General features: G+C 43.6%; 10 protein-coding genes across 10 annotated transcripts; 5 read left to right on the plus strand and 5 right to left on the minus strand.

Moving 5' to 3' along the window:
- Positions 1-887: 887 nt before the first annotated feature.
- SAMD00019534_084230 (hypothetical protein) lies at positions 888-2,737 on the plus strand (the record flags this gene model as incomplete). Its single annotated transcript, XM_012896314.1, has 6 exons — positions 888-1,256; positions 1,439-1,734; positions 1,809-1,905; positions 1,980-2,237; positions 2,319-2,476; positions 2,548-2,737. The coding sequence occupies 6 exons, from the start codon at positions 888-890 to the stop codon at positions 2,735-2,737; spliced, it is 1,368 nt and encodes a 455-aa protein (XP_012751768.1).
- Positions 2,738-3,098: 361 nt separating this feature from the next.
- On the plus strand, positions 3,099-3,816 carry SAMD00019534_084240 (hypothetical protein; the record flags this gene model as incomplete). Its single annotated transcript, XM_012896315.1, has 2 exons — positions 3,099-3,308; positions 3,445-3,816. Coding segments are annotated over 2 exons (582 nt in total), but the record flags the coding sequence as incomplete, so codon positions are not given.
- A 27-nt stretch (positions 3,817-3,843) lies between these two features.
- SAMD00019534_084250 (hypothetical protein) lies at positions 3,844-4,879 on the minus strand (the record flags this gene model as incomplete). The annotated part of the gene is made up of 4 exons (XM_012896316.1): positions 3,844-4,352; positions 4,430-4,564; positions 4,636-4,792; positions 4,871-4,879. The coding sequence occupies 4 exons, from the start codon at positions 4,877-4,879 to the stop codon at positions 3,844-3,846; spliced, it is 810 nt and encodes a 269-aa protein (XP_012751770.1).
- Positions 4,880-5,533: 654 nt separating this feature from the next.
- On the plus strand, positions 5,534-6,037 carry SAMD00019534_084260 (hypothetical protein; the record flags this gene model as incomplete). Its single annotated transcript, XM_012896317.1, has 1 exon — positions 5,534-6,037. A coding segment is annotated over one exon (504 nt), but the record flags the coding sequence as incomplete, so codon positions are not given.
- Positions 6,038-6,138: 101 nt separating this feature from the next.
- On the minus strand, positions 6,139-8,058 carry SAMD00019534_084270 (hypothetical protein; the record flags this gene model as incomplete). The annotated part of the gene is made up of 1 exon (XM_012896318.1): positions 6,139-8,058. One exon carries the CDS (start codon positions 8,056-8,058, stop codon positions 6,139-6,141), a length of 1,920 nt encoding a protein of 639 aa, XP_012751772.1.
- Positions 8,059-10,240: 2,182 nt separating this feature from the next.
- Positions 10,241-10,783, minus strand: SAMD00019534_084280 (hypothetical protein; the record flags this gene model as incomplete). Its single annotated transcript, XM_012896319.1, has 3 exons — positions 10,241-10,311; positions 10,451-10,598; positions 10,691-10,783. The coding sequence occupies 3 exons, from the start codon at positions 10,781-10,783 to the stop codon at positions 10,241-10,243; spliced, it is 312 nt and encodes a 103-aa protein (XP_012751773.1).
- A 687-nt stretch (positions 10,784-11,470) lies between these two features.
- SAMD00019534_084290 (hypothetical protein) lies at positions 11,471-14,310 on the minus strand (the record flags this gene model as incomplete). The annotated part of the gene is made up of 4 exons (XM_012896320.1): positions 11,471-11,989; positions 13,737-13,754; positions 13,812-14,100; positions 14,159-14,310. Coding segments are annotated over 4 exons (978 nt in total), but the record flags the coding sequence as incomplete, so codon positions are not given.
- A 1,183-nt stretch (positions 14,311-15,493) lies between these two features.
- On the plus strand, positions 15,494-17,672 carry SAMD00019534_084300 (hypothetical protein; the record flags this gene model as incomplete). The annotated part of the gene is made up of 2 exons (XM_012896321.1): positions 15,494-15,952; positions 16,032-17,672. The coding sequence occupies 2 exons, from the start codon at positions 15,494-15,496 to the stop codon at positions 17,670-17,672; spliced, it is 2,100 nt and encodes a 699-aa protein (XP_012751775.1).
- Positions 17,673-17,851: 179 nt separating this feature from the next.
- On the plus strand, positions 17,852-18,022 carry SAMD00019534_084310 (hypothetical protein; the record flags this gene model as incomplete). Its single annotated transcript, XM_012896322.1, has 1 exon — positions 17,852-18,022. The coding sequence occupies one exon, from the start codon at positions 17,852-17,854 to the stop codon at positions 18,020-18,022; it is 171 nt and encodes a 56-aa protein (XP_012751776.1).
- Positions 18,023-18,302: 280 nt separating this feature from the next.
- On the minus strand, positions 18,303-18,611 carry SAMD00019534_084320 (hypothetical protein; the record flags this gene model as incomplete). The annotated part of the gene is made up of 1 exon (XM_012896323.1): positions 18,303-18,611. The coding sequence occupies one exon, from the start codon at positions 18,609-18,611 to the stop codon at positions 18,303-18,305; it is 309 nt and encodes a 102-aa protein (XP_012751777.1).
- Positions 18,612-18,653: the final 42 nt, after the last annotated feature.

Genomic DNA, 18,653 nt, shown 5'->3' on the forward strand with positions numbered 1-18,653 from the left:
ATCGGGCATGGGATTCGAGCTTGACTTCCCAATCTAACCATCCACAATCCAGAGGAAGAGAGACAGGGTGACTGCCAAGTCAGATCCAAAGCATATCCAAAATGGTGATTCATCAATCAATGTTTGATTGGCATCACATATTAAGATAATCTATTGCTGTCCATCTTCTGTGTGATTGATTGATTGAATGTGTCTGTGTGTGTGATTGTGTATTGATGTAATGTTAACCATCATAACGTCAATGATCATTATGTTGTTGTTGTGCTTAAGCAATTTGAACCATGGGGTATTTGAATGGGTAGTGATCACAGTCGACTCAATCTCCCAGGTGTGTGTGATCAGGGAACTGGCTATCCTAAAATGGATTTCTCTGTCGTTTTGCCCAAGGGTATGTCTGCCCAGTACTCGCCCAATCAAAACATTAATATTCGGACTGTTTGTTTGAATGTAGATGTATGTGTATGTGTAGTCTGAAAGGTTCTAGTCATTCGACTTGCATCACCTGCCCCCTGTACCCGTCGCTCCATCATCACCAATTTTGACTTATTTGCCCTTGGTCTTTCATCCATTTAACCCGATGAGTGGACATCAGCTGACCATCATTTATCCGTCAAACTCATCACACAAACAAACAAATAATAACAATGTTCTTATTCATTATAACATTGATAGTTATTGCTATTTTGTATTCATTCGTAAGTTTAATGAATAATACCCTCAACCCTTACCCTCGCCCTAACCCTAACCCTTACCCTCGCCCTCAACCCTCGCCCTCGCCCCCACACAATCACTTCAACTTATTACCTAAATAGGTAAGTAAGAACTTTATAAAGTTCTCTAAGAATGATCCAAAGACATCGGGATATAACTGGCCTTTTGTAGGCACAATGTTGAAGTTGGGCAAATCACCTCATCGTGCAATCAAGAGGATGCAAGAGGATGCTGGCGGTGGAATGTTGGCCGCATGGTTCGGCGACTACTATACCATCTTTGTCAGTGATCCTCTGCTGGCCAAGGAGATGTGGGGCAAGCAGTTCATGAACTTTAGCGATCGCAAGCACAAGCCAATTGGCCGTGTACTGTCTGGTGGCTACAAGAACCTGATCAGTGCCGACTATGAGAAGTGGAAGCCACTTCGTGCCATGGTCTCCAACACCTTCACCAAGACCAAGCTAAAGGCACTCATCTCCATCATCGAAGAACAAGTCTCCTTGCTCACCAAGAAGATGGATGATTGCATGGCCACTGGACAACCCGTAAGTCCCTCACTCAATCCACTGGAACTATTCCAATCACTCACTCGATCACTCACTAACTCACTAACTCACTCGATCATTCTCTGAAACTGCTCCAATCAATCAAACGTGTGTCCAATCACACATGATCACTCTCACTCGTTCACTGGAACTATTCCAATCCATCATTCAATCAATTATAGTTCTACCCAGCCAAGTATTGCAAGAAGTTCTCGATGAATATTACATTGATGATCTGTTTCTCGAAGCAGATACCTTATGAGGAGTCTGTTGAGGGTGGAGTGTTGGATCACTTGATTCATCCAATTGAGACAATTTTTGAGGCAAGTGCACAGGGCAAGCTACTCCACGCATTCAAATGGGCTGCACCATTAGTTGTCCATGTCCTCTCAAAGAAGATTGCCAACGCACATGCCACCATCCACAAGTACATCCGTACAATCTACGATGAGAAGTTGACCACAATGGATCCAACCAAGTATGTGTTCACTCGATCAATCATTCATAGGTACTATCCCACTCACTCACTCATTCACTCAATCACATAATTAGCCCAAGAGACTTGTTTGAGGAGATTGTCAACAGTGATGGCAAGGCTGAGGACTTGGACACTGTCATCGGTGTGGCCATTGATCTCTTGTTGGCTGGAGTATGTATTCAAACTTGTTTGATTGATTGATCATGTCCACTCACTCACTGACTCAATCAATCAAACAACTTTAGACTGACACATCAGAGTCCACGATCGAATGGGCAATGCTGTACATGTGTAACTTCCCAGATATTCAGGAGAAGTTACATGCAGAGTTGGCAAGTGTGATTGGTGTTGGAAACAAGGTGGAACTATCCCATCGTGCTCAGACACCATACACAGTAGCATTCATCAAGGAAGTCCTTCGTATTAGACCCATCGCTCCATTCGGTCTCAACAGAACCAATCAACAAGAGGCCACCATTGGTGGTTATTTCATTCCACAAGGTGTAAGTATCCCGTCCTGTCCTGTCCTGTCTTGGGTCTGTCCCATCACTCACTCATTCACATCAATCAATCAATCGACTTAGACCCAACTTTTGATCAACATTTATGGTATTCATCACAATCCAAAGTACTGGCCCAACCCTGAGCAATTGATTCCCGAGAGATTCCTCAATCAGGAGAACGTTACCAATGACAACTGGATCCCATTCGGAATTGGACAAAGGAACTGTGTTGGTCTAAAGTATGTACTTCACTCACCCATTCAATCAATCAATCTATCACTTACATCTTGATCAATATAACTAAATATAGCCTGGCAATGGACGAGATATATATGGCCGTTGCCAACATCTCACTCAAGTATAAGTTGAAGTCTGCCACAGGTGAGACTATTAGTGATGCAGAGACCTACAGATTGACACTACATCCAGTTGCCTATGGTATGACACTTGAGTCTAGAGGTGGTGTTTCCAGCACTCCAGTTGCCAACCAGCGCGCTTAAGTCTTGGGTGTTGTATTTGAGTTTGAACCAGGCTCTGGTTCTTGTAAAGTAATTACTAGTAATAAAGATTTAATTACCCAAATGTCTTCATTTCCAACCATCCCATAAATTATGTTTCTAATCGATCATTGGGGTCATCACCGTGACCCGATTGTCTTGATTTCGGTGATCTTCATTCGCCACCAATCAGATACAAACATACATATATACAAACATGGGAGTAATAACAATATTATCAATCAATGCATTGTTTCAGCTGGCTGGATATACATGGTCTTGGCAACATCAATCAGAGAGATACTTTGATGTAGTCGCTTCATTAACTTATGTAGTATGTTCATTGATATCATTGTACACAGGTACTAATGTATCAGTTCGTGCAATACTCGCTACGATCATGTTGATAGTATGGTGCATAAGGTTTGGATGGTTCCTTGGCACACGTATACATATGAACAATGGACGTGATAAACGATTCGATGGTGTACGTGATCAACCTAAAACACTACTCGTCTATTGGACACTACAAGGACTATGGATAACCTTCATCATCACGCCCGTCATGCTTCTCAACTTCAATCCATCACTGTCTACAGACACCTCGCTCACAATGTAAGTACACTCACTTGATCAATCACTCAATCACTCACTGATCTCTCTCAATCATGATCACTGGAACTATCCCAATCACTCGATCACTCATTCAATCAATCAAAAGGAGTGACTATGTTATCTTGTTGGCTTGGTTCGGTGGTCTTGCACTTGAGACCTCAGCGGATATGGAGAAGAGAGCATTCAATGGAGATAAGAGGAACAAGGGAAAGTGGATAACGACTGGCTTGTGGAGTTGGTCAAGACATCCAAATTATATCGGCGAGATAATCATTCAATGGACGTTATATACCTTTGTGGTGCGTGGATTGCCAACATGGACCCTATGCATCATCGCACTCATCTCTCCACTCTTCACCTCAGTCTACTTGTACAAGATCGCAGCACCCATGCTCGAAGCAATCGCGCACAAACAATGGGGCAAAGACGCCAACTACCAAGCATACCTCAAGTCAACGCCAATCTTACTATGACCATTCAATCAATCAATCAATTTAATCGAATATACCACTAAGGAATGGTTTGTCCGTCCTCTGGCACAGGTCCGACCTGATGCCCATGTACCTTAGGTGATCGCCAATGTTGTATAAGAGGGCTGGCAAGTTGTTTGAACAATGGCTGTCCTCAGCCTTCAAACAGATGTCGTAGCTCTCATCGTCATCCGGGTGGTACCAGACCTCGTGTGGCAGCTGCTGATATGGGTCACTGCCGAACCTGCCTGGGAAGTGAGGGATGACGTCACGACCCTCGCACAAACGCCAGATATTGTCCAGGCCGACCTTAGAGACGAACGAGTTGACAAATGCCTCATTTCCAATTCTTGGTGGTCCGAACAAGTATGTCGACACATGCAAACCAGCCGTCAAATCTTGTCCGGCTACATCAAAAAGGTAAAGTACAGAGAGTGCTGCGCCAAGAGAATGTCCAGTGACCCATAGATTCTTGCAATCTGGACATGCGGCCCTCGCTGACTTTAGACCAAACCTTGCCTGTGTCTGTAGGTCTATGTTATTGATTGATCGATCCATTGTGTTAGTGTTTGTGATTGTGTGAGTGGATGATTGATAATTGGGTACATACTCAAATATGCCAAATAGAATCCTTGATGTACCTTGACATTTGGTTCGGTTTCATTCCATAGTGCATAAGGAATCCTAGCATCAGTGAATAAGTTATTAACATTCGTGGATTGAGTACCTCTGAATGCAACAATAACTATTTGATTGAATGAATTTTTAGTTAGTTAATGACCTATGTATCCATCAATGATTCCATTTACAACATACTTGTATCTCCTCGGATACCAATGAATCCAAATGAGTTTGATGTTTCTTTTCCAAAGAAGTTCTTGATTACCAATGGTCCCTCATTGATTGGTGATCGACAGAACTCACAAGACCAACTTGTCAACACTTCAGAGTCACAATAAACTGCATAGGCATACTATTATCCATTGTTAGGAAGATCCTATTAGTTAGTTATTTTGATATATTATTGATCAATCTATTTGGTAATACTTACCATTAACATTTGTTCAGATAATGTTACATTGTAGTTGTTGGGTGGAATTGCTCTTTCTACACTTGGTACATTTTTAGATAGTACAAGTGTTGATTGATTAGTAGTTATTAATAATATTATTATTAAAGGATATATAATATTACAAGTTATAAACTTCATCTAGTTTACAAACTTTCCAGGATGGAATTAAATAATAATATAATTAAAATAAAGATGGATTKGAAATTAAATCGAAGATTCAATACGATTGTTGATTATATATCTGTGGGATGGTCAATGACATCATTCATTAATTATCGTGACCAATTGTCGCCTTTTATCATATGATCACTCCCATTACGCTCAAACCAACGTGCAATTATCTTAAACGATGTCGAACGACCATGGGATTGGTAAAGTTCTTTTAACATTCAATTTACATATAGGTATACTCTCTATGTTGAATGAGGTACCGGAGTATTGATAGGTCCCGCTATTGAATTGGATAGTACTGCCCATCAATGATTGTCGAACATCAAGTTAATCATATCCACATTCACACTCACACACATAACACGTGATGTGATCAAACGAATGGTTGGTGAAGTAGAACCACATAGCGAACTGGAGTTCGTTTTGATGATGTTCGCTCAATTACTCGTTATATTGCCAATCACATAATCAATCAATCAATCAATCAAATACATAATTATGTCTTTGCAAAAGGAGGACGATGGTGACAACAACTGGGGAATGCATTACTTGGTCTGCGTAGACGAGTCGAGCTTCTCACTCAATGCCTTTCACTTTGTAGTGAAACAGTTGTCAAAGGTCAATGACAGTATTACTGTGCTACATGTTTGTCATCACATCGATACGCCAATCATCGATCCACTGGGCGACACACTCGACAAGGTAGCCAACATCGAGGAGAAGGAGTTGGCTCAAAAGCTCAAGAACACCTATGAGACTGAGTTTAGACTCATCAAGACCAAGGTACTACATTGTAAATACATAACAGCCATTGGAAAGGACACCACTGGTACCATAATGTCATCCATCGATCAGATCAAACCAGATATAGTGGCAGTAGGCTCACGAGGAGTCAGTGGTCTACAACGACTAATGCTAGGTAGCACGAGTCAATACCTTGTTGATCACCTCACTATCCCAGTGATCATCGTACCACCTTCAACAAACAAATAAAGGTAAGCTTGAATGAATGATGGTCGATTGTATGATTGATTGAAATTGATTGTGTCATTTATTGGACGAACAAGCCCGAGTCTTTAGCTCAGACCGATGACACGTCCTGTGTTCACATCAATGTCGATCTCGTAGAAACATGGACGGGTTGGGAGACCTGGGATGGTGGCCATCGTGCCGACCAGGGGATAGATGAAGCCGGCGCCAATGCTGGCTCTGACGTCTCTGATTGGCAGTACGAATCCCTTGGGCACTCCCTTGCGCTCAGGATCGTGGCTGAGCGACAGATGTGTCTTGGCCATGCAAATTGGCAGCTTGTCAAAGCCCAGACGTGTGTAGAGCTCGATCTTCTTCTCGGCCTCGGGCAGGTACTCGACGCCATCGGCACCGTAGATCTCGCGAGCAATCGTCTCGATCTTTGCCTTAATCGACTGCTCCAGCTCGTAAAGGTATTTGAATTGTGGTTGCACCTTCTCGCAGGCATCGATGACGGCGTTACCAAGCTCGACGGCTCCGCTGCCTCCCTTGGCCCAGTGGTCGCACATTACTGCGTCCTGTGCGCCGGCGGCCTTGGAGCGCTCGACCACCATCTTGATCTCATTGTCTGAGTCGGTGGTGAAACGGTTGACGGCCACGACGACGGGCACGCCAAACTTCTTGAGATTGACAATGTGATGCTCCAAGTTGGCCATGCCCTTGCTCAGAAGGTCCAGGTTCTCATCAGTGTAGGCGCGGTCCAATGGAGTACCGGCCGTCACCTTGGGGCCACCTCCGTGCATCTTGAGTGCACGGATTGTTGCAACAATAACAGCGCAGTCTGGGCGCAATCCACTCGCTCTACACTTGATGTCAAAGAACTTCTCTGCGCCAATGTCGGCACCAAAGCCGGCCTCAGTAACTACGAAGCCGTTGGCTCCAGCCAACTTGAGGGCGATCCGGTCGGCGATGATCGATGAGTTACCATGAGCAATGTTGGCAAAGGGTCCAGCGTGCACCAGCACGGGTGTCCCCTCAAGTGTCTGCATCAACGTTGGCATGATGGCGTCCTTCATGAGAACGGTGAGCGCTCCACCCACTCCCAGGTCGTCTGCTGTGATGGGTTCGCCGGCCTTGCTTGCGGCGACGACCATGCGGCCGAGTCTCTCACGCATATCGCCCAAGTCAGTGGCAAGTGCCAGCACGGCCATGATCTCTGAAGCGACACTGATGTCAAAGTTGGTCTTTCTGGTGAACTTCTCCTCCTCCTTGCCTTGGCCCACGGTGATGCCACGCAGGAAACGGTCGTTAGTGTCGAGGACACGGTTCCAAGTGATGGTGCTCACGTCAAAGTCGAGACGAGCGAAGCGTGACACTTGCTCTGGTGTGAGCTTGGCTGGGTCGGTCTCTGTGATGCCAAGCTTGGCCAGACGACGAAGCATGACTGGTGCGAATGAGCGTGAGCCGTCCTTGGCAGGTGGACACAATCTGCGGAAGAGTGCGTCGTCCGACTGAGTTCCTTCGTGCAGGATTCTCGCGTCGATGGCAGCCGCGAGTAGGTTGTTGGCGGCAGTGATGGCGTGGATGTCGCCTGTGAGATGCAGGTTGAACTCCTCCATGGGGATAACCTGACTGTAGCCACCACCGGCAGCGCCTCCCTTGATACCAAATGTGGGGCCCTGCGATGGTTGACGCACACACGAGAACACTGGGCGATTGAGATGTGCGCCCAATGCCTGGCAGAGACCGATGGTGGTCGTTGACTTGCCCTCGCCGAGTGGCGTTGGGTTGATACCGGTTACCACGACGTACTTTCCGTTGGGGTGGTCCTTCATGCGTTGCAACAGGCTCAAGTGCACCTTTGCCTTGTACTTTCCGTAAAAGTCTATCTCATCCTCGTTGATTCCACAATGCTGAGCGATCACTGACACTGGCATTGGTATGGCTTCAGTGGCGATATCAATATCCGATGGTACTGGTACCTTTAGATCTAGTATTGGATGTTTGAATGTTGTTGTTGAAGACATATCTAGTTATTGTTGTTATTGTTGTATGTATGTAAGTATATATATTGTATATATGTATGAATGAGATGAATGAATAGGATGAATGAATGAGTAGGAGTAGAGTTGAAGTCGAGTCGACAGGTGAAGTGAGTGTTTTTGCAAAGATCTGGTTCAAGTCGAAAAAGGCAACACTTTATGAATGTGGCGTTCCGAAATTTCCCATTTATAAACACAAATAAATAAATATCTGTTCCGAAATGTGATGAAGTTGAACAAACAATAGCAATTCCTATTTATATCCAACAAATATTATTATTATTATTAGTATTATTGATTCATATGATGTTTTATGTGTATGTTTGGACGAGTTGGAGAGGGCATGGTGGACAACATCGTCGGTATGATTTGAAGATGAATGGTGTTGGTGGATCTAGGATTGAACAGTTGGAGTGGAGGACGATTGATACTTTGTTGAGTTTGCAGAATTTTGGTTGATTGAGATATTCCAATAATGTTGCCAGAAGGTCGTGATCAATACTGGACGTGGCAATATCTTTGATCACCATTGATTCCAAATCATAGATTATCAACTCGATTGTTTGAATATTATTGGATACCGATGGCATCCATTGTATGGGATACCTTAGTGTTGGCAATGACAATGTGAGTGAGGTCAAGTGTTGTTGGGTGGCACTTTGTTCATAGTACTTGTGCATATAATAGAGTGCATGTTGATCTTCTATTTTGCCATATGAAGTTGGGCGTTCAAGTGTCAGCTCTCGCACTCGGTTAGCCCTTGATAAATATTCAATTGATTGATTCTCTTGACATATAATTGATGTGAGATGTTGGAATTCTCTTGATGCCAAGTTTGATAGAGTTTGGTGTCTGTATCCTAAACTACTGGTCCAGTCAGTAAACTCCGAATCTCGCTCAGGGTCCCATTTGAATTGGATACTAGCTGAAGGATGATCTTTTACAATGTCGTCGTGTAGTGATGGCCAAGCATATGGGGCTGTGGACAAAATGTCAATCGATTGGATTGATGATGTAGTTGTTGGCGGATGATTGATGCCCGTTCGTATGATATTATAATGTTTGAGTATATAATGGATTGAAAATCGATAATAGTTAATATATACTATCTCTACCTCTTCACCTTCATCATCAAAATTAAATATCGTTTCGACAATGCTTAAATGTTGTTCCAGTCCGTCTGGCACTCTAGACATGTGGCATTCAACCTCTCTGAACTGAAAGTGTTGGACATTTGGTGCACCATTGATCTTGTCGAAACTCACCGATTCATTTCCAACATAAAAGTCAACTTGTAAAGATTCCAATCGATTGAGGCAGACCTGAATATGCTCTGAAGGGATGTGAGCTAGGTCACCGGCATTGAGATGGAGAGGTGGCGTGCGGAACAGACAGTACTTGGAGCCCAAATGATCAATATTGGATCTGATCGATAATGTTGGATTGATTGTGTTGCACAATGCATTTGATACTGCTCGATGGAATTGATTGGACACTGTAGACAACTCGACCAACCATTTGGAATCCAATGGTTGGATCTCCACCAGATATCCAACTATTTGATTGATCAATAGTGTTGGCATGTTGATCATTGATGTGCCTCCATCTCCATCTCCATGTCCATGTCCATGCCCATGCCCATGCCCATCATCCACGCGAGACATCTTAATGTTTTGATATGTCGTTGCCAATGAGTTGATCTTGAATTGTTTGTAAAGTTGATGATGATGATCAAAGTCTTGATTGTGTCGAATACCATCAAGTAAAATGCTCTTGGACATTTCCTTGCCGCATCCAAGTGTAGGTGTGAACCGTTTGCTGAAATGTCGATACTTTAGAAAGTGGAAGCGAGCTGCAACATGTGGACAATCCTTGATGATCTCATTGTATAGAGTCTTCGGTATTTGATAGATTCTATTGACACTCCCATCCCTGCCTTCGATCTTAAGAATATTGTCAATGTACTCCATCCATAATGTTACAGGGTTTGGACTCGAGTTGATGAAGTTGCCACAGTCATACAGGTGACACTGAATGATATCTTTGATCAAAGGCTCACTCAACATTGAATGACGTAGCAAGGCTATGTGGAAAGCTCGAGGAATACAATGTACAATTCTTTTGTGATTATTGTTGATGTACTCTTTGATGGATGATCGATGTTGTTCTATGAGCTGGTCCATTTGGTCGTGAGTCCCAAAGCTCTTGGCCGTCCGGAATAGAACTGGTATGGCTTCACTTGTGTATTTATCGATGGGATGGCCATTGACATTCATTTTGTAATTGTTGTTGAGTATATCAACCAAGTTGAGTAGTCCCAATGCCAGGTCAACATCATCATTTAAATGATGATATATTTCGATCATTTTGAACATACTTGGATGGATACGCTCCAAGATTGGTTGGTAAATGTCCTTATGTTCATCGTAGTTTGTTCCAAAACACTTGATGATACCATTAAGTAGCACAACGCACTCCAACCTTTGTATTTGTTTGAATATGAGTGATTCATATCTCATGTAATGCTAACGAGTTTGATGATTTCACGCGTGAGTTATTGAGTGATTGAGTTATTGAGTGATTGAGTGATTGAGTGAGTGTATGTGTTGTCACTTACTTGCTGGAATGATGCTCCATAGTGAGTGATGACGATGTTTATGCTGAGATCATCCATCAGGTCAAAGAATTGGAGGAGGATATCGGTATCCATCATTGGTTTGATGATGAATGATCGTACCTCTCTGAACAGGATATTGAATATATCACTTTGTCCTCTATCATATATCGCTCTCAACAAGTCAATCAATGCTTCATTATATTGACTATCATCATCATCATCATCATCCTTCTTCAACAAGATTGTAAGGACATTCTGAAGGTTACCAAATATCTCCATTTGAGACAAGTCGCTCTCTTTCAATAATGTATTACATATGAATCTAATAATGTTGATTGAGGGATTGATTGAATGAGTGATCTAGTGATCTAGTGATTGAACGATCGAGAATGATTGATTGATACTTACTTGAATACTTCTTGTTGTGATTGATCAATAGAGTTGAGGTTGTCTTGTTGGGCAATGTGAGAAGGTTGTTGAGCTTTTGATTACGCTCTCTTTGAGCCTGCTGTGGATCCAGACTATATGGTCCAAAGAACCATTGTTCTTGAGACTGCTTGTCAACCAATGGGACGTGTAGCTCATCGAACCATTCTTCATCTAGTTCCTCAATATCTCTCTTCTCTGTTCATGTTCGAGTGAAAGAATAAATGTATGTTAGGGTGAATGAAATTAATTTAATTTCGGTTAATGAATGAATGATAGTAAGTGATATGAAGTTAACTTTGAGGAAGATGATGTGTTGGTAATCCCAAACTTGTAATTCCAAGTATTTATTCATTGGTCATGATGTACAAATTGGAGTGCACATTGCGGACAACATCGAAGGAATAATCGCAAGAGGAATGATTCTCGAACAACATTGTCTCTTTTAAAACTGATCACTATTGATACTTTGTTGAGTTTGCTGAATATTGGTTGATTGAATTGATCCAACAATGGTGCAAGATGGTCGCGATCTATATTGTACAAGCCTCCAGATGCTCCAATATCCTTGACAATCATAGATTGTATGTCAATGATTCTCAACTCTATTGTATGAATGTTGTTTGAGACTCCTGGTATCAGCATGGTGGCATCCTTGATGTCATCGAGTATCAAGGTGAGTGAGGTTAGGTGATGTACTGCACTGTCATAGTATGTGTGCAAGTCGTAGATATGACTCGGACATAACCATCTATCAATTAGCTTGAGTGTCAACTCTCTAACTTGATTGGCTTTTGATAAATTCTTGAGTGATTGATATGCTGGAAATGTGATCGATGTGAGATGTTGTAGTTTGTTTGGCTTGATAAACATTAATAGATCATAGTCAACTTCAACATCCTCATCATCGTCGTCTTTGTCGTAATGTCTATCACCATCATTATATGTCAAACCATGGACATAGTCTGTTCGTGCAATATGTACATCCCATTTGAAGTTGATGTTGATCCAGTGTGCTTCTGATGCAGATGCTGGAGCTGGTTGTGGGCCATATTGACAGGTGGTCACAATGTCAACTGATTGGACTGATGATGGTGATGAAGGTTGATTGATATTTTAATGTTGGAATAGAATATTGAATGATTGATCATACTTTTGATCATATTGTAGATTAGGTGAATTATCTTGAATGATGGATAAATATTTGTCAACAATGATCATATGTTGCGATCCTACATTGACGGCCGCATCATTGATTCTCTGGAAGAGAGTGTAATTTCTGTAAGACTTTGCCTCTTGGAACTTGATGCGTCGGAGATTGGGTGCATTGACCTTGGCAAACTTGATTGTGACGTCTTGGTCGACTGTAAACTCAATGTATAATGATACCAAGCGATCGAGACAAGTCTGGGTGTGTTCAGATGGGATGTGAGCAAGGTCAATGACATTGAGATCTAGAGGTGGTGTCCGGAACAGACAGTACTTTGAACCCAAATAATCAATCTCGGATTTGATCGTTAATGTTGGATTGATTGTGTTACATAGTGCACTGGATACTCCTCGATGAAACTGCTTAGACACTGTTGACAACTCAATCAACCATTTGGAATCCCATGGTTGGATCTCCAAGAGATATCCAAATATTTGATTGATCAATAGTGATGGCATGTTGATAATTGATGTACCTCCATGTCCAAGTCCAAGTGCTGGATCGACTCGAGACTTCTTTAAATATCGATATGTCGTTGCCAATGAGTTGGTCTTGAATTGTTTGTAAAGTTGTTGATGATGATCAAAGTCTTGATTTTGTCGAATGTCGTCATCAAGTATATTGCTCTTGGACATATGTTCGTCTTTCCAATAGGGCTCAAACAGTTTGTAGCAGTGTCGATACTTGAGCAAGTGAAAGCGTGCTGCCACATGTAGACAATACTCGTCAATCTCATCATAGAGTTCATCTGGTATATGAAAGAGATTCAAAGTATTACTACCAGTGATTGGGATATAGAGGTAGCGGTCAATGTAGGAGATCCATGCTTGGGCAGGGTCTGGACATGAGTTGAGGAAGTCACCAAGAGGTTCAGAATACTCATCCTTCCTCAGCGCATATGAATTAAGCATGTTGATGATCAACTGTCCGTCCAACATTGAGTGACTTGCCAGTGCCATGATGAATCGATTGGGTGTAAAGTTATCGATTACTCGTCTATTATGTACTCTGATGTACCTCTCCACTGATGGTAGATGTCGTGCAATGATCTCATTCACAACATTATCACTCTCCGCGATCTTTGGTATATATGATTCGCTCAATATTGTGAAGGCTGTGTCCATGTATTTATCGACTGAATGGCCTTCCAAGAGTTGTCTAACGCCATCATTATCGTTGTCATTAATGTTGTTGAGTAGATCAACGAGTATGATCAATCCCGATATAACCTCGGGCCTTGTGAAGTCATAAAAGTTGTCCATATTGATATCCATCATCTTTATGCGGTCCAAGATTGGTTTGAATATGTCTACATTGTGCTCGTCCACTCTTGTTCCAAAGCATTTGGTAATGCCTCATAGTATTACAAGGCTGGTAACATCATCCAACTTACTAAGTATGTATGATTCATATATCTTGTAATGCTAACTACGAACGAATCATTGAGTTAGCGACTGATATAGAATGATTGAATGAATGACATACTTGTTGGAATGATGTTCCAAAGATAGTGATAACGATGTTTATGTTGTTGGGATTGAGTTGATTGAAAAAGGGAAGTAATGACTCGATTGGTTTGATGAATGAATGTATCACTCGGAACAATGCATTGAACTCTCTTCCTTTTCTTACATCTTGTCTACACAACAACAAATCGATCAGAGCTTGTTTGTTTGCTTCATCATCCAACACGACAGCAAGCAACTTGTTCAATGTGTCATATTTACTAACATTCTTATACCAATCACATTCTTTAAATAATGTACATATTGATCTGATTTGATTGATGTGAGTGATGCGATTAATGATGATCATCATAACTCATAACATACTTGAATACTTCTTGTTTGTGATTGATCAATAGTGTTGAGGTTGGATTGTTAGGCAATGTGAGAAGGTTGTTGAGCTTTTGATCACGCTCTCTTTGAGCCTGCTGTGGATCCAGACTATATGGTCCAAAGAACCATTGTTCTTTTTGATCCATTATTACTAATATGTGTATATATCTCAGTCACTCGCTCACTGTGTGGAAGTTCACGGTGCATCTTGAATCAAGCATATGATCATGTCTCAGTAAAAACGAACGTTTGAATTCTCGCAAGTCAGAGTTGGCATCGAAGGAATGAGACACTTCGTACAACGCCCATCCTCATCATATCCAACACCAACAAGTTGACGGACTGATCCCCGACTCACTCACCATCACCTCTGACTATAATTTTGCAAATAAATGTCCTGTGTTGTTGTTGTTGTTGTTTGTTGCTGCTGTCACCATCCTCTGCTTCTGCCCAAATGTGTGCACGACACGCGACACATTCTTCGTTGTTACTACCTTTAATTCAATCAACAACATCGATGTAATGTCTGTTATTTGTTTGAATGTGTAGCACTCACTGTAACTAACTGACTGACTTTGAATATCCTTGTACATTACTACACTTACACTATCATGTGTGTGACTGACAAATTAATTAATAATAATTAATAATAATAATAAATATCTTTGTGCAATGAGATGTTGGAGATGGTGATCTCACCAAACCGTGGAACCAGTACGACCCTAAACTATGTTCCAGTGTAAAGATCAGATTCAAAGTTGGATCGTTGGTGCAATAATCTGCAGATGAAACATTCTGATTGTCTTCTATTTGTTTCGATGTCCACAGACAACAACACTTGTTGATGGGTCTACACCAAACGATATTGTCATACTCAGATGACTGGCACAATCCCCTGTGGCCCATTATCATTGCATCATCAAAACCATGAAGATAAAACAGAGGACTCGACTTGTGAGCCCAATCAGGGCACAGAGCCACCGAATTAATGAAAAAAACGATACATTTCTGATTGTTTTTTTAGGTAACCGTGTTGTTGGACCCTTACATCTGTTAAATTTGGAAACGACGAGGCCTTTGTAGAATGGACACAAGATATATTATTCCACCACTTCACCTTGTTGTATGATTGACCCCTCACTTAACATTGATCATGGGTCAAAAGAGTGTATAAATGCGCACTTAGTGATAGTGTCCAGTCCAGTCCATCACTGTTCCAGTCCAGTCGAGTCCATCCGTCATCCTTATAAGAGTTGTCCGGACATCATCCAACATCATCATTCTACTCTCTCCTCTACAAATACAAATACATATACAAATACATAAATTATGGATACCACCCAGTTGGTTAAGATTCTCACTTCCAGCAATGCTGCTGAGAGGTTCACAGCCACCCAGAAGTTGGTCGCCTTGCTGAACACGGACGACGGTTCCGCTTCACTCGTTACCATGCTTAAGGGCCAGATATCAGCTGGAAACTTGAACTCTGGCTGGGCAATCGCCAACTCGGTCGCCACCATCAGTTCAACGCTTATGCAGTTCGTTCCAGAGATCGGTCCCATCGCCGGGCGTGCAATGGTCTCCATGTGGCAGGTAGTGATGTCGGTCAAGAACGGAACGGACATCACCAAGAACGTCGACAAGACTTCCCAGGTCATCACCGCCTACAAGACCCTGATCAAGGCCTCCATCGACACGGCCATTGAGACCTACGACAGTGAGGCACTCCACACTGCCTACGAGGGAGCCTCAACCTATCTCACAGCCTACACCGCCGCCCTCTCTGTTGTAAGTCCCACTCCTCCTGCTCCTCCACACTCGCTCGCGTATGATACTAACTTCTAACCTCGCATGCACGCACATCCAGTTCCTCGCCAACCCCACCGTGGCATCAAACCAGGACACTCTGAAGGACAGCTTGAGCAATGTCGAGAAGCAGTACGCCACCATTATCGCAGCGTGCAACAAGGAAACCCACGCCGTCGCTGAGCTGTACATGTATGCTATGTGTGCCAGCATTCGTCTGTCGCTGCTGCGTGACGCATGCCTCCATGGAGTGGAATGGGGCTACACCGCCGAGTACATCACCACCTACTTCCTGCCCCAGTTCACCACTTGCCTCAAGGAATACACCAACCATTGCATCGACACCTACAAGACTGCCGTCACCAACTTGAAGACCGCCGCCGCCGCCAGCGACGTGAACCTCTTCAACACCATCAACACCCTGCGCAATGGCATGATCACCTACGTCTTTGACCTGGTCGCAGTCTGGCCCCTGCTGAACCCCACCAAGTTCCCCGATGGAGTCAATATTCCCCAGAGGACTCGTCTGCTGATGTCCGACGTGGTAGGCCTCCCCGTCAACCCCGACAAGCTAGGTACCAAGGATTACTACACCGCCACCTTTGACCAGATCCACAATATAATGATCTCGCAGAACTACTACTTGTATCGTGGAGAGCATGACAAGTTTGCCTCGCAGGCCGATGAGACTGGCAACCGTCTCCTCTGGATTCAGAACTCCTTCAAGACTGGCTACACTAACGAGGGTCTCCCATCCTGGGCGTCTACCAACACCCAGGTTGGTCCACCAGGTGGCGTCGATCCCATCGACACCACTAAATATCCTATTAAGTCCATTGGCTTCAGCGACATTGCCGAGGAGACCATCAAGATATACGCCGATATCATCCCTCGCAGCTTCGAGTGCTCAATTGGAGGCGACATCACCGGAGGCCCCTTCGATAACCATCAAGCCGTGCTGGATGGAAACAAGGACATCATTTTGGGCACAGAGAACAGCTGGCACTGTGCCGTCGATCAGTACAACTTCCCCAACATGAAAACACCGTTCAGCTACCAGACTGTCGCCGTCGAAAACACTTACATCAATATCCCCTACAAGATCCCCTGGAACCAATGCCTCATCACCTCATACCAATTCCCCGGCCACCACCTCTACCATCCATTCGGTCTCGGCGTCAACAAGGACCCAATGGTCAGGCCAGGCGGCACCATGGACTCTGCTTGCATCGCCTTTGCCCCACTCGGTCTCAACAACTCCAACTATGTCTACAATGGCATGGGCGCCACTCTCCTCGACCCAATCAAGAAGGACTCAATGTCGGGAGTAACTTTCATTGAAGACTCTTTCATGCCAGGATTGCCAGAGGTCGTCATCGCTCCAGGTGGCTCGATTGTCTACAAGTTAGATCCAATCTGGTTGGGTATGAAGATGTTCTACCTCCGGTTCATCGTGAAGGCAACCACTGCCACCAAACTCCATATCGACTGGAACGACACCTCCTACGACATCGACGTGCCAGTGTCAGATGTCTTTGACGTGCTTGATGCTGGAACTGTGCCCGCAATCATCTTGGCCCCTCTGAATCCTCCTCAGAACAAGTTCACACTCAGTGTTCCAGCCGGCAGTGCTGCATTATCGATCAGATCTATCATTCTGTTGTCCACCGCCAAGGATGCCATCCCATGCAGCATCCTTTAAGTCAGAGGTAGGCTTAGTCAACCGGGGAAAAATACAAGGCTCATTCATTGTTAACAACATTTATACATTAAACTATTACTCGGTGATTTAATAAATCAATCAATCACACTATCTGAATCAATAATGTCTTAATACCAGTCTAGACTGGTGTTCTTATCGCAATTTTCTTGATGATCTCTATGAGTTGGGGCACATGGGTGCGACTGATCGTGTGGCTGATCATTGGACTGGCCATCTACGTCTTTTATGGACAGAAGCGAAGTATTGTTGGCAAGGAGGTGGTGGACAAGGAGCTCAATGACATTGGCAGTGACAAGCAAGTCCTGGACGATGAATCAATCAATCTGTAGACAAGAAGTTTGATCAAGTGTGATACAACACTAGTCCGGTCGCAATATCATGCCAGTCTTGTATCGATTCCAATTGGGTGTGGACACCATTGACATATACACGTGAGATGTGAGGCCCTTGGATGCAGCGTATCACCTCTTTGGCAGAAGCAAGTTTGTCACCCCACATTGATCCATAGAGGTCCAATGATGAGATCATGATTGGAAGTGAGAGAATCTGGCGCAGTTCCTTCGTGACACCAGAGCCCAAATGGACCACAAGGTCAATTGTCTCGACTCGCTAGAGTGTCGTCACATGAGTGGAGTAGATGGTGTGATCGAGATTATAGCCGTGCAGTGGTGCACTGGGGATGCGAGCATGGAGGACAAGTCGCTCAAGCGGCCGTGTGATTGGGAACCACAGCGGGAAGGCTGCGAGCACACCAAGCTTGGTAACTGGGCATGCGTGGTCCTGCAGGATGAATTGTAGCAATTGTTTGCTCTCCTCGCTGACGGTGCTGTAGTATGGTTCGCCAATGTCAGTATTGTTGAACTCGATGTTGAGCGAGGTGAGTCTTGTCGATGGCTGCCGCAAGTACACCAACAACATGGAGAAGAAGTTGCCATGTCCCCTGATGGTCAGCGATCGAAG

The sequence above is a fragment of the Acytostelium subglobosum genome (assembly GCF_000787575.1).
Source record: "Acytostelium subglobosum LB1 DNA, scaffold: scaffold18, whole genome shotgun sequence".
Taxonomy (NCBI): domain Eukaryota; phylum Evosea; class Eumycetozoa; order Acytosteliales; family Acytosteliaceae; genus Acytostelium; species Acytostelium subglobosum.